This window comes from Sebastes umbrosus, chromosome 19 (genome assembly GCF_015220745.1).
Source record: "Sebastes umbrosus isolate fSebUmb1 chromosome 19, fSebUmb1.pri, whole genome shotgun sequence".
NCBI classification, from domain to species: domain Eukaryota; kingdom Metazoa; phylum Chordata; class Actinopteri; order Perciformes; family Sebastidae; genus Sebastes; species Sebastes umbrosus.
The window spans coordinates 9,997,989-10,009,998 of record NC_051287.1 but is presented as its reverse complement, the minus strand read 5'-3'; the positions used below and the strand labels follow the sequence as shown (position 1 = coordinate 10,009,998).

Below are 12,010 nucleotides of genomic sequence, written 5' to 3'. Positions count from 1 at the left end.
ATGTCCATTCACTATGTCCATGCACTATGTCCATTCACTATGTCCATTCACTATGTCCATGCACTATGTCCATGCACTATGTCCATTCACTATGTCCATTCACTATGTCCATGCACTATGTCCATTCACTATGTCCATTCACTATGTCCATGCACTATGTCCATTCACTATGTATATTCTGTATTTCTATTTATTGTTTTATAATCTTTTTGTACACCTGTACCTCTGTATCTGCGCTTTGCTGCTTTGACGCCTGAATTTCCCCCCGGGGATTAATAAAGGTTCATCTTATCTTATCTTATATAAAGTAACACTAAATGTTGTTGAAACAGTTTTAGTGTTGATTAACTGTAAGGTCATCTAGGAGGATGTATACAAACATAAATATAAATGTATTCCTATCTATTTATGACTCTTTGACCTGTCAGAGGTGAACTGCATTGTGTTGACATCAGTGCACTATTTAACTCTGCGGAGGAAGTCCCTCCTTCCTCTCCTCCCGCTCTCTGCCGACGTCACTTCCACATTAAAACAAAACATGGCGGCTGCCAGTCCGTCAGATTCGGCTCCTTCACTGCCCTTAAACGTAGTCATAAAGACCGAGCCAGAGGCCGAGGACGACCTGCTCTTCACCTCGGAGGATGTGCCGGTTAAGCGGGAGCCCGTCGTGCCGCTCATGGCCCCGGTCAGCGGGCTGCAGCCGCTCTGCTGGTCGCAGGATCACCGCCTGGCTGTGTGCACCACCAGCTCCATGTCGGTGATGGAGCTGGTGTGCGACGTCCACAGCAACAAACAGGAGCTGACGCTGCACAGGACCTCCATCCCAGTCCCCACTGAAGCGTTAAAACTGCGGGTAAATATGCACCAATGTTCGCCCTGTTTGCTCCACAATAAAGGAACCAAGAAGAGAGGAAGAGCTCTGCAGCTTTAGCTTAGCAAGTGCGACCTTTGATAGACTTTTACCTAGTAAACATTGAGATAACAACAACAACAACAACAGCTGCAGCAGACTGCTGCATGTCCCTCCCTCTTCAGCTTGCAGGGATTGAATCAGTTAAAGGGGAGTGCTACCAATTTTCCCATTTTAGCCCCTGCTGCTCATCTTCATGAACTGGCCTAACAATCCTTAATATCACATAATCATATGTCAGCCAAGATTAACAATAATCCACAGGCATCTGCAGTAAAGCGAGTAAAGCGTTTGTAACTTCTTACATGTATAAATCACCCGGGTCGGTGTCCCATGCGCGCTCGCGTAAGACTCCAACACAAACTACACGGAAGCACCAAAACCGCATAGTTCTATGTAGTGAAGCCCGTCTGTTAAACAGTGTTGGCCGCGGTCGGATGACGCGGGGGAGACCGTAGCTTTGGTCTCCAGGGCCGGAGTCTCTGCTGTACTCTGCTCCGCTGCCTGCTTGCCTTCACTCAGCTCGCTCCACCTCACGTGCACGCGCGCACACTACACACTGCAGAAGAGTTAGTTTAGCTCTGAGAATATCTAGTGAATGTACAGTGGACGTTTGTGCAGAAATAAATGCTGCAGCTCCTGCAGACCAACAGAGGTTTTCCTTGTCTTGTGAAGTGGCGGGGCTCCGCAGCGAGAAACGTTATCGTGTCCGACCAAAACTCCGGTGTCTTCCCTGTTTCCTCTGGCCGCGGTCGGAAGGCTGAGGCAGGAAAAGCCAACACTAGGATCAACATTGATTCATGGAGAGACCTTCGTCTGGTCAGCTAACATTACTGCCAAGCAGGTGAAATATAGAGTGATATTGTGGTTTAGCTGATGTGTATCGCCTCACTGTTTTGAGCGATGCTCGTTCACGTCTACTTAGAGCGAGGAAGCGCGAGCCCGACGCTGACTTTCGTTGACTTAACGGCCACAGGTGTCGCTGTTAACAAGCATTTCTGATTCTTACAAACAGTCCCTTTAACTGACAACAAATCAAACCTTCCGTCATGTTAGCCCACCATCAACTAACAGCACAACACACCAGCATCATCCAAACATACATATGAACATAAACTTCATCGAAACATAATTGTAAACATGAACCTCCCACAAATAACGCTTCAGGATATATCCCACAAAACAACAAATTTACAAACACAGCCCCCTAAGAGTCTGAGGAATATATCTATCATATGTTACTTTTCTCTTCCTATCCCATGCTTTAGAAAAATATTCAGCAAATACAAAAACATTATCAAAAAGATATTAATTTAAGGCTCCAGTCTCCATGCCGATCAAATCTAAACCAGGAACTTTTTTAAACAATATTTGTCGGAAATCATGATATAAAGGACAACATAAAATAAAATTGATTTCTTTCTCACCCTTATTTAGTTCGCAATATTGCTACAGTCTTTCGTCTTCTACTACACCTCTGTATCTTCCTGTTTCAACTCTATAATACTCTGTTATAAGTTGACACAACTTATTGTTTTTCCATATAAAAGTTCAATTACCTAAAACTGGAGGCTTCAAATTTCCACTTGACACTTGTGTAAGTTGCATACTGCACCGTGATTGGCTTCTAAACCAGTTGTGACGTCACAAAGTAACGCTTGAAGATGGATACAGATGTTAAACTCCGAAACAGCAGATGAATGTGAAAACAGCCTTCTAGTGTCAAACTCTGCACATGCATCATTCAATGCAGTGAAGGTCAAACATCCTAGTGAAGTAACAATACGCGAAACACATTTAATAGCAGAGGGGGGACTTTAATCTTCAGCTAAATATATGAAGCTCATGATCGTACGTCTTGAGTGTTCGGGACACAAAAACATAATTTGTAAATGTTTAGCACTAACTTAGGTAAAAGTTATACGATTTTTTTTTTCATAGTATTTGCACCAAATTCCCAGTGGTGAGAAACCTGGAAAAAAAGTGTCTTGTCTAGAGAAGTAAAAAGTTCATTTCTGCCTCAATTGTCAGCTGTAATGTCCTTCATTTTTGACTAGCTGCATGCAGATGTGTTATTTGCCTGACTGCCAGATGTTTAAGCCAGAAAGGGACATTATGCATTGAAATGACCTGATAGAATATGGTGAAGTGTCAATGCATTTTAAGGTGCGACCACTGCTAATAAGTAACAAAGAATATAGGTAATTACAGAATGACATCTGTGAGTGGATTGGAGTAGCGTTACTACCATTTGTCTACTTGTTAAGCAACCTGTGTAAACATGCCTCAGAAACCCAGCCAAGCTACTATTCACTTGTGTGCCATTAGTTTGGCAGCGGTGGATGTTTCTGTATTTTCATTATTTGCTAAACTGAACGAAAGACAATTAAAGCGATGGAATACAAATGTTGATGAAAAGAGAAACTGAAAAACAATCTTGCTGTGGTAAATCTGTCTCCGCGCAGCTGCTCTGGTGTGTAAACATGATTGTTTATAGGTTCGTCTCCACTCCAAAAATCCACTTGGCAGATAAAATACTGGATGGAGCTGAGTTTTATAATCCACTAGGCACAGTGGCAGACAGGCAGAGTTGCTTTCCTGCTGTCATTTATAGATATGATTAACTGCTTGTAAATGGGAGGGCTACTGAGCAGGGAGCAGTGGATGATGGCACGCAAAGAGGCCACATTCTATCAAGTGGGATGATACTGCAAGTCTGAAGAAGAGCTCGAAACATCACTTGTGGATGTGCCAATAAATTGGACTTAAGGGACGCTACAGTGTGTGTTTATGTTTTCCATACTGCTGCATCACCCATCCATATGTATACTGTGTTCCCATGTCAGGTGACCTGAAACCTGAAGAATTGCATGCAGATTCCTTGCGGTTTCTCTGTAGTTAAATTGATTTTCAAGTAATGAAAATGTGCTCTACAAATAAGCTAAACTTGAAATTTGAAGTACTGTGTTTCAAATTGTTTTATGGTTTTAAAATGTGAAAGGATTTTTCATGAGTTTGTTAGCACTGCCCCTTATTATTATTATTATTATTATCAAATGTAGTCTTTAACAATCGAGCTGCAAATATTGTTTCATATGTAGTGTGGAAGTATGCTGAAATTACTTGCAAATGTTTTCTTAAACCTGACCTTTAATCTTTCATTTGTGTTTTTAACTTTGAAGGTGGGACCAGCAGCGGAGCTGGCTCAAGCGATGGAGAAGTTCGCTACACATCCGGACCCCACAGTAAGGCAAGTTTTTCTGGCCGACAAAGTGATGAACCCGTCGATAGGAGTGCACAGAGGAATAAGATATGCCAGTTGGTCTCCGTTAGGTTGTGACTCGAGCGGGCGCTGCCTGCTCGCTTGCCTGACGCTCGACCACAGACTCACCATTCATAACAGCCACAAGCGTCTCGAGTGGAACATGCTAATCGACCTCACCAAAAAGTACAGCGAGAGGCTAAAGGAGCGGGGCTACTCCAAAAAAGACAACAAGCCCCCGCAGGCAGACCTGCTGGACTTCGACGAGCTGCAGCGGCGCTTCCGTATGCAGACTCCTCTGAGAATGGAGTGGTCGAGCGTTTACACGACCAAACAGGTCCAGCCGGACAACACGTGCAAAGACATGGAGATGGTCCTCCTCGCCGTCTTAATGGAAAACGGCGACCTTGTTTTGTGGAAGTTTGTGTTGCCCTTTTTAAACGTTGCAGATGTTTCGTTTTATGACATCGTGGAGTCGGGTGTGACTAGACCCAGCGACCTGGCGTGGTGGGAGTATGTAAGCTCAGATCGGCGGATGAGCGGCCTGATCGTCGGCAGTGAAGTAGGACCCGTCAAGATCATGCCGGTTAGCCTGGCGGGAGTGAAGGGCTACTTCACCCTCCGACACCCCGTCATCCTCTGGAAGGAGTGCGACGAGATCGCCGTCGAAAACCTCAAATGTGTCCCGATGATCCACCCGATCCAAAAATCCAGTTGCAGCCTCATCGTGGCGTCGCGCGGCTGCTACGTCTTTTGGTGTTTGCTCATGATTTCGCCGGCCGGACTTAACGTACACAACTCTCACGTGGCGGGGCTGCACTCGCTCCCTGTGGTCTCGCTAGCGATCAGTCAACATGGCGTCGCAGTGTACACATGTTCTGCAGACGGCTGGATAAAAAAGCTGACTCCGACGTTTACGGAGAACACTTTGATTTTCAAACAAGAGGATATGATGCGACCTGAAAACCTAACTGGGAGGAGGATACACGGGATTGCGGTGAGCCACAACGGAGCGTATGTTGCGCTTGCCAGCACACAAGGTATGGTTGGCGGCTACCATCCAGTCAACAGGACCTACCAGGTTCACTTTGTGACCCTGAAAACGCCAAAAACGGCAGCGGCACTGCTGCTCAAGTCCCCCATGCAGAACTTGTACAAAGTGGCCGACCTGCTCGATCTCGTGAGGTGGCAGATTTTGAAAAACAAGAGCATCCCCGCGTCGCTGCTGGAAGAGCTCGATCAAAAGATCCAGGAAGTAGACTCGCCCTACTTGTGGCGATTCAAGCTCTTCTTGGTGCGTATACTTTACCAGTCACTACAGCTGCCTCCCACGGAGAACCGCTGGAAACCCACGCACGAGGAGAACAAGGTGTTCGTGAGAGACGAGGAAGAGGAGGACGGAAAGGACACAGAAGATGGTGCACAAGAGGAAGGCGAGCCCAGTGAGGTAAAACATGAGAAGGAGGAGAATCGGGAGGAGCAGATAGAGGAGGTGCAGGCTTGGATCAATGCGGTAGAGAGCCACATGATGAGAGAAAACATGAAGAAGGTGCTGGGGGTGGTGTACCTCAACACCTGGATTGGTCAGAACACCAGCATACCCACCTGTGGCCTGGTGGACTACCTCGCCAGAGACTCTAACGACAGAGCGTCAGAGGTAAAACTCAGTGACTCACCTGATAATTATTCACCTCAGCTTCTTACCACCAATGTTGTGATCTTTTGTTTTCCCTGATCAGAGTGACTTCATGTCAGGTAAATGCTGATGATCTCAGTGAAAGCTAGAGAGAGTACGTGGCCAAAAGTATGTGGACTACTGGAATATTGCAACTGCATGTGGTTGTCAAACATTTCCCTTAAAGAGGACCTATTGTGTTTATCTTCAGGTGCATACCTGTATTTTGGGGTTCTACTAGAACATGTTTTAAAGGGGAACAACGCCCATTTTCAAAATTCGTACATGTTATTCCCATGGTCTAAGACAGTCCAAAAAACGTTAGTAAACATGGACAACTCTCTCCGATATCCAAAAACTACAGTGCTAAAACTAAAAAAATGTGATGTAATAGGGTATAAAGTCTGGAGCTGCTCCATAGACAATGAATTGGAGGCTGATTTTGTGGACCCACTGAATGTTTGTTTTGAGCTTTATTCTATTACAATGTGGTCAGTTGTGATTGTTGTCTTCTAGAACATCTCTCCCTAGTCATTGTCTATGGAGCAGTTACACAATTTATACTCTATGACATCACACGTTTGAGTTTTATTGCTCTAGTTTTTGGATTTGGGAGAGAGTTGTTCATGTTTACTAATATTTCTTGGACTGTCTTAGACCAAAGGAATAACATGTATGAATTAAAAAAAAATGGGTGTAGTTCCCCTTTAAATTGGAACAAAGGCCAAACCAGAGTGTCCACATACCTTTTGTCATACAGCATGTTTCAGCATTTACTAGTATCCTATAATTGCCACAGTGGCTGATGTTCAGCCAAAGTTACATAGACGCGCTTTAATGGTTTAATTACGTTTTTTTGTTTTTTTAACAAAATGACAAAGTAACAAACTACAGAACAAGTTTTTTTTCTATTTAGGAAGCTATTGGATTTTTCATTTTTAAAAGATTTTAGTCTTTTATTAATATGTTTATGACATGTATAGTGTATGTAATCAGGTGAAGGTGCAGTGCATTTGGGTAAAATTAACAATCTTGAGATTTTAAACAGTCGCTGCTGCAGATCAGCTCTGATATTAGTGTTTCAGATCAGCTCAAAATAAAAGTGTTTTAGCCTTAATGAGATAAGCACTAAACTTCCATTCACTACTGCTACCGTTACACAAGTCTGACTGCCTTCTCTTATGACCCTCTTGCTCTGTGTGTGTATCGTCCTTCTCAGGTCCTGATTGGCCACATCAAGAAAAAGATTCACAAGCAGACGTTCTCGGAGCGCTGCAGCTTGTGTCAGGAGATTCTGCCCTTCTCGGACCACAAACAAGCAATCTGTAAAAACGGCCACATGTGGCTCAGGTATAGAAATCACTCTCCCACAAATCCACTAAAGATGGGTTTTTTTTTGTTTTTTTTCATTAGCTTTAGCTTCAACGTGCCTGCCGGGACATGAATTGAATCTTAATGCCAAATGCCTTCTTTGACGGTTTATTTATCTTCACGGAGCAGTAATCAAGCCTCCCACCTTGTGATATTTACCCACGCACCACTCTCATCATCTCATAAATATCGTCTGTCAAACATTTCTCCTGCCTTCTCGCTAGCTAGAATGTGGTGCCTCTGGTGGGCACTGAGAGGGAAATCTGTGCCCGTCAGTGCTGTTCCTGCTCTACTTTTGTGTCTGTCTGTTAGTGTGTGTGTGTGTGTGTGTATGTGCATGTCTCTGTCCCTGCCAGCCAGCCCTCTAATGCCTCCCTCTCGCTCTCCTCCAGGTGTGTGTTGTCATACCAGGCCTGCCAGACGCTGACGTTCAGACGTTGCCTCCTGCTGGATACCATCTCCAGACTGCCAGAGCCTGAGGGTAAGCGCCACTTTCCATCTCCCTCCACCTCCATTTCACAGTCCCACTCTCGATCAGCCATCTCCTCCTGTCACCTTCAACGTCGGCCTTCATCCCGCTCTGCCGCTCAGATCGTCGCTTGACATTTTGGATTCCGAGTCGGTCGAAAACTTGACGCCTAACAAACATGAATGATTAGAATGATAGAAATTAGCTGTTGTTTTTTTGTGTTTTTATTGTGTATCTTTGTGTGGCTGATTTACGGTCAAGGCTGTCGAGAGTTGAATCATTGGTCAGAAAGTTCAGTGTTGTCTCAGTTTTTGGATTGAGGCTTTTTTCCCCCCATGTTTTACAAATGTAGTCTTGTCTCAAATGTCTCAAAGTTTCAAGTTTGGTTTTGGATTCACCAAAGTCACAAAATAACACAAACTGACTAACCGATCGAGGCAGCGGTAGACCAGCAACTTCCGAGGTAAATTACAATGTTTGTCAGTGGAGTCTGGCGGCTTTGAAGAGAGCATAGATGGATAAAACGGAACAACAGGGCTTTCTGACAGCGAGGTAAAGAGGTAAAAAAATTCTAAACTTAAATGGATATAGATTTTTTTTAAGGTGGCTGAAATACGTTTTGCTGCCGGCCCCGTCCACAGCAGTACATTGCTTTGCTTCAGTGCTGGTACTACTGTCTGTTTCTCCATACTGTAGGTAATACACTGACTATGGATAAGTACCTCATACAACCCCACTTCAAAAAAATCTGCACTATCCCTGTTGAAAAGTATAATACAAACTTTAACAATTTTTACAAGAAGTTTCATTTTACAGCAAAAATGTAAAATCCACTTGAAACAAGTACGTAGCCCTAATTCAGTTATGCCATTTCGGCACAAGCACAAAGGAGAGATTCTCATGTATTTCTCAGAAATCTGTCTCATTATACCAACTTTTCAGGAGGAGAAAGCCGATTTCTTTGCCACGTACAACCGGGTTTCTAATTGGCTTCATTTTTTTTTTTTTTTACATGCGAGCATGTGCACGTCAAAGACTTCAGACAGGGAAAGTATCTGGCAGGATGACAGGAAAGATCAATACACTACACATAGTGCGATGCATCCTTGTGCTCTAAATAATCACAGCCAAAGTCTGCACTACAATAACCAGGTTACTAAAGTGCATGTAAACATGCTGTCTGATCACTTGTGTGGATCCATACTGATTGATTTGATCTGTCAATCATTTATGTGGTCATTTTGTCCAATTTATTGAATTTGGAGATGAGCATGAATTACTTTAAAATAAAGGCACAATGAGTAGAAAAAAACAAATGGGTGCAGGGCCAGCAAAGTGGTTCCTGCAGTGGTTAGTTAGGAGAGAAAAGCAGGATTGGCTTTATCTGGCTGCTACATGCATCCCAGGTGTTTATCGGTCCTGAGCACCTGAGGCGCAACTCCTCTGGTCATTCCAGCCTATCTGAGCTACAGACTGACAGGTCTGTGCAGTTCTGGCATCTGTCAGAATCAACATCATCCTCCCGTCTCACAACATCTTACAGATTTTCTTTTATATTTGTTTTTTGAAACCACGTGTGGCAATTATTGTTGGCTTTTACTGTATTAAACTCTCTTCAGACACGCAACATTTCTGGCTTCATCCATCAGTAAAAGTATTGACTTTTCAAACACAGATGGTCGTTATATTAATGTTTTGTCATGGCTTCGGATGTGTCTTTTAGAATCATTTCATATTTAGAAACCCTGGTTGCAAACGCCACTTGTTTTCTCTCCCCACAGATCCGGAGTGGATAAGGAAGATACTGAAGGCACCCTGCACGCTCTGCGACTCGCCGATGATCTAGAGCTGAACGATGGGAGGAACCTCAGGGCTGCCCTGCGACCTTTCAGAGCTTCCCGCTCTGACGCAGGGTCCACTTTTGTCAGACGTCTCACTGCTCCGATTTTTTTTCATTTCATGTATTTTGTTCATGTTTTTATTACTTTATATTGGTATCTTTAAAAGTGCAAAATAAAAGGCTTTGATTATACGTTCTAACTCTTATTTCCTCACAAGTATAACCTCCAGAGAAGCTGTTTCCCCCTGCCGTGGCTTTAAATTAATATTTCACTGAGGTAAAACATTTTGGACTCAAACTTTACAGATTTCTTTATTTTCTCCCTTCTAAAATAAATTCCCAGCCAGACGCCGTGTTTGCACAAGGGTGCAAAGAAACAAAATTTGAAATGTGGTTATATGTGGAGGTTTCTATTATTCAGTAGGACTTCAGGGCACCATAAATAAGCTCCCTCATTTTCCTTATGTTGACTATATTTCCAAACCTTTGGTGTAGTTTTTATTGCAAGTAAGTGGAACTTACTCTGCTAGTCCTATTTTAGTGAGGGCTTTTTTTTTGTCTTCTCTTTTTGAGCGCAACAAATAATACACTCTGAATAATACATACTCTGGAAAAAACTCAAACATACCTACTTTAATTGGCACTGTAAAACAATTTTCAAGCTCTGGGAGGAGGAGGGTGGGTGGTGGTGCTCAGTCATTCTCTCAGATGAGGACTTCCGCTAATGTAAACGCAGAAGAGAAGGAGCGGCGAGGTAGATGAGATGAGCAAGAGGCAGGAAGAAAGCGAAAAGTGTGCTTAAAAACCCGGCGCGGTCCCTCCCGTGGGAGCGGGTTGTAATGAGATTCAGCAGTAATGAGGGACAGAACATGGCGCCAGATGTGATTCTAATTCTAATCAAGGAGGGGAGGGTGGCGGTGATGGGAAAGAGGGGGGGTTAGCGAGCATATTGTTAAATACAATTAACCCTTTTTTTCATATTTGGAGGGAACAAGAGCTGAAGGGAGGGGATAAGGGCTCAACGGCATGTTCTCGGCCCCGGCTCCTTGTTTTGGAGACATGGAGGTCGGCGGCCGGTGATCAAAGAGGAAGCTGGACCTGAGAGACTGGGCCGTCTCAATCCACCGCCGCCTCTCATCCCCTTACATCAGCAGGCCTGGCAGAGGTGGGGTGGGGTCTGCCCTCCCTCTGGTGACACTGTAGATGATAGCCTGCCCCGGGGCGAGGAGAGAGGAGGCAGCTCAGCTCCAAGCACACAGGACTTCATGAAAGGGGAACTTTTTATTTTATGTTTTTTTCTTTTTTCTTTTTTTTTTAAACCCAACATTTCTTGGTGGCATTTATTGGCTCAAGACTCAGTGAAGATTCGGTTGTTTTGGTTGAAGATATGGATGTCTCCCACTTTACTAGAAAGTGAATCATTTATCACATTATCCTGCAGGACTAGTGGGAAGATTAGTTTTAAGAATACAGCTGCAAAAAGCGCCCATGAATGAACAGACAGGGGCAAGGATAAAAAAATACCAATAAAATGTCCTCGATTTATTACTTGTTTAAACTAGGGCTATTGTTAAAGGGGTCCCTTGACCTCTGACCTCAAGATGTGAACGATAATTGGTTCTATAGGTACCCATGAGTCTCCCCGAGTCCTGTGTTTTTTGACACACCCATCCACCCTGACCTCCTCCCTACACGGCGTTCTCCAGTCTTTATACTTCCCGGTTCACAATTACGTGGATTACATACAAATTGATATCGTGTGAAATTCGTGTCAATGTACAAGAATCAGTTCATTAAATTCCATGACTATTTCATGAACTGCTTTGCGACTGGGCTCAATTGACTGTAAAAATGAGGTCTTAGTGATTTGGTTCAGCAATTCTCTCCAAACAAAGGAGTTGAAAAGTTCAAAGGAAAACACGAATCCTCCTGATTGTGCCTAAAAACAGCAAGATAACCTCGCTGTTGTGAAAACGAGCTGAGTTCAGCACTTCATTAAAACTGCTTAAAGTCAAGTAACAAGTTTTACTCCAAAAAAGCACAAGTTAACTGGATAACTTAAAGCAACTAAAAGCCTTATAATGAGCTGCTCATCAGCCCTGGCTGTGGGAGGTTTGCAGTGTTTGGTGCCTTCATGGCTTCTTTTTTTTTTTTTCAGCCTGGGGATTTGGTGCTCCGCGTTCTAGTTTGTCAAGTGGAAGTGGCTCCTCAGGTTGTAATGTTCCTGTCACTGATAGGTGGAGACCAGCACTGTTACAGAGGTTAGCTGTGTTTGGTTGATCCTCCTCCCGCTTTAATAGAATAATCCGTCAAAGAGCAGCTCCACTAGTAATTACCTGCTTCCCCTCCCTTTCTCTCCCACTGTCTTTGCTCCCAACACTTCAAACGAGGGATTTTTCTCTTTGCATACAATATTTATATCCTTTATGTCAGTGGCGGGACGGCATAAAACATTCATGGCACCTTTTCACGCCTTAATTTCA

At 43.8% G+C, this 12,010-nt stretch overlaps 1 protein-coding gene across 1 annotated transcript; it reads left to right on the top strand.

Moving 5' to 3' along the window:
* Positions 1 to 538: 538 nt before the first annotated feature.
* Positions 539 to 9,719, top strand: gtf3c4 (general transcription factor IIIC, polypeptide 4). The gene is made up of 5 exons (XM_037752114.1): positions 539 to 853; positions 4,093 to 5,829; positions 7,067 to 7,197; positions 7,611 to 7,699; positions 9,469 to 9,719. The coding sequence occupies exons 1-5, from the start codon at positions 539 to 541 to the stop codon at positions 9,531 to 9,533; spliced, it is 2,337 nt and encodes a 778-aa protein (XP_037608042.1). The 3' UTR covers positions 9,534 to 9,719.
* The last annotated feature ends 2,291 nt before the right edge of the window (positions 9,720 to 12,010 follow it).

What these genes read in the sequence shown, in the direction of transcription:
- gtf3c4 (XM_037752114.1), top strand. Translation starts at nt 539, where the DNA reads ATGGCGGCTGCCAGTCCGTCAGATTCGGCTCCTTCACTGCCCTTAAAC. An exon ending in AACGGCCACATGTGGCTCAG is followed by an intron (nt 7,198 to 7,610) that starts GTATAGAAATCA and finishes GCTCTCCTCCAG; the next exon opens with GTGTGTGTTGTCATACCAGG. An exon ending in CAGACTGCCAGAGCCTGAGG is followed by an intron (nt 7,700 to 9,468) that starts GTAAGCGCCACT and finishes CTCTCCCCACAG; the next exon opens with ATCCGGAGTGGATAAGGAAG.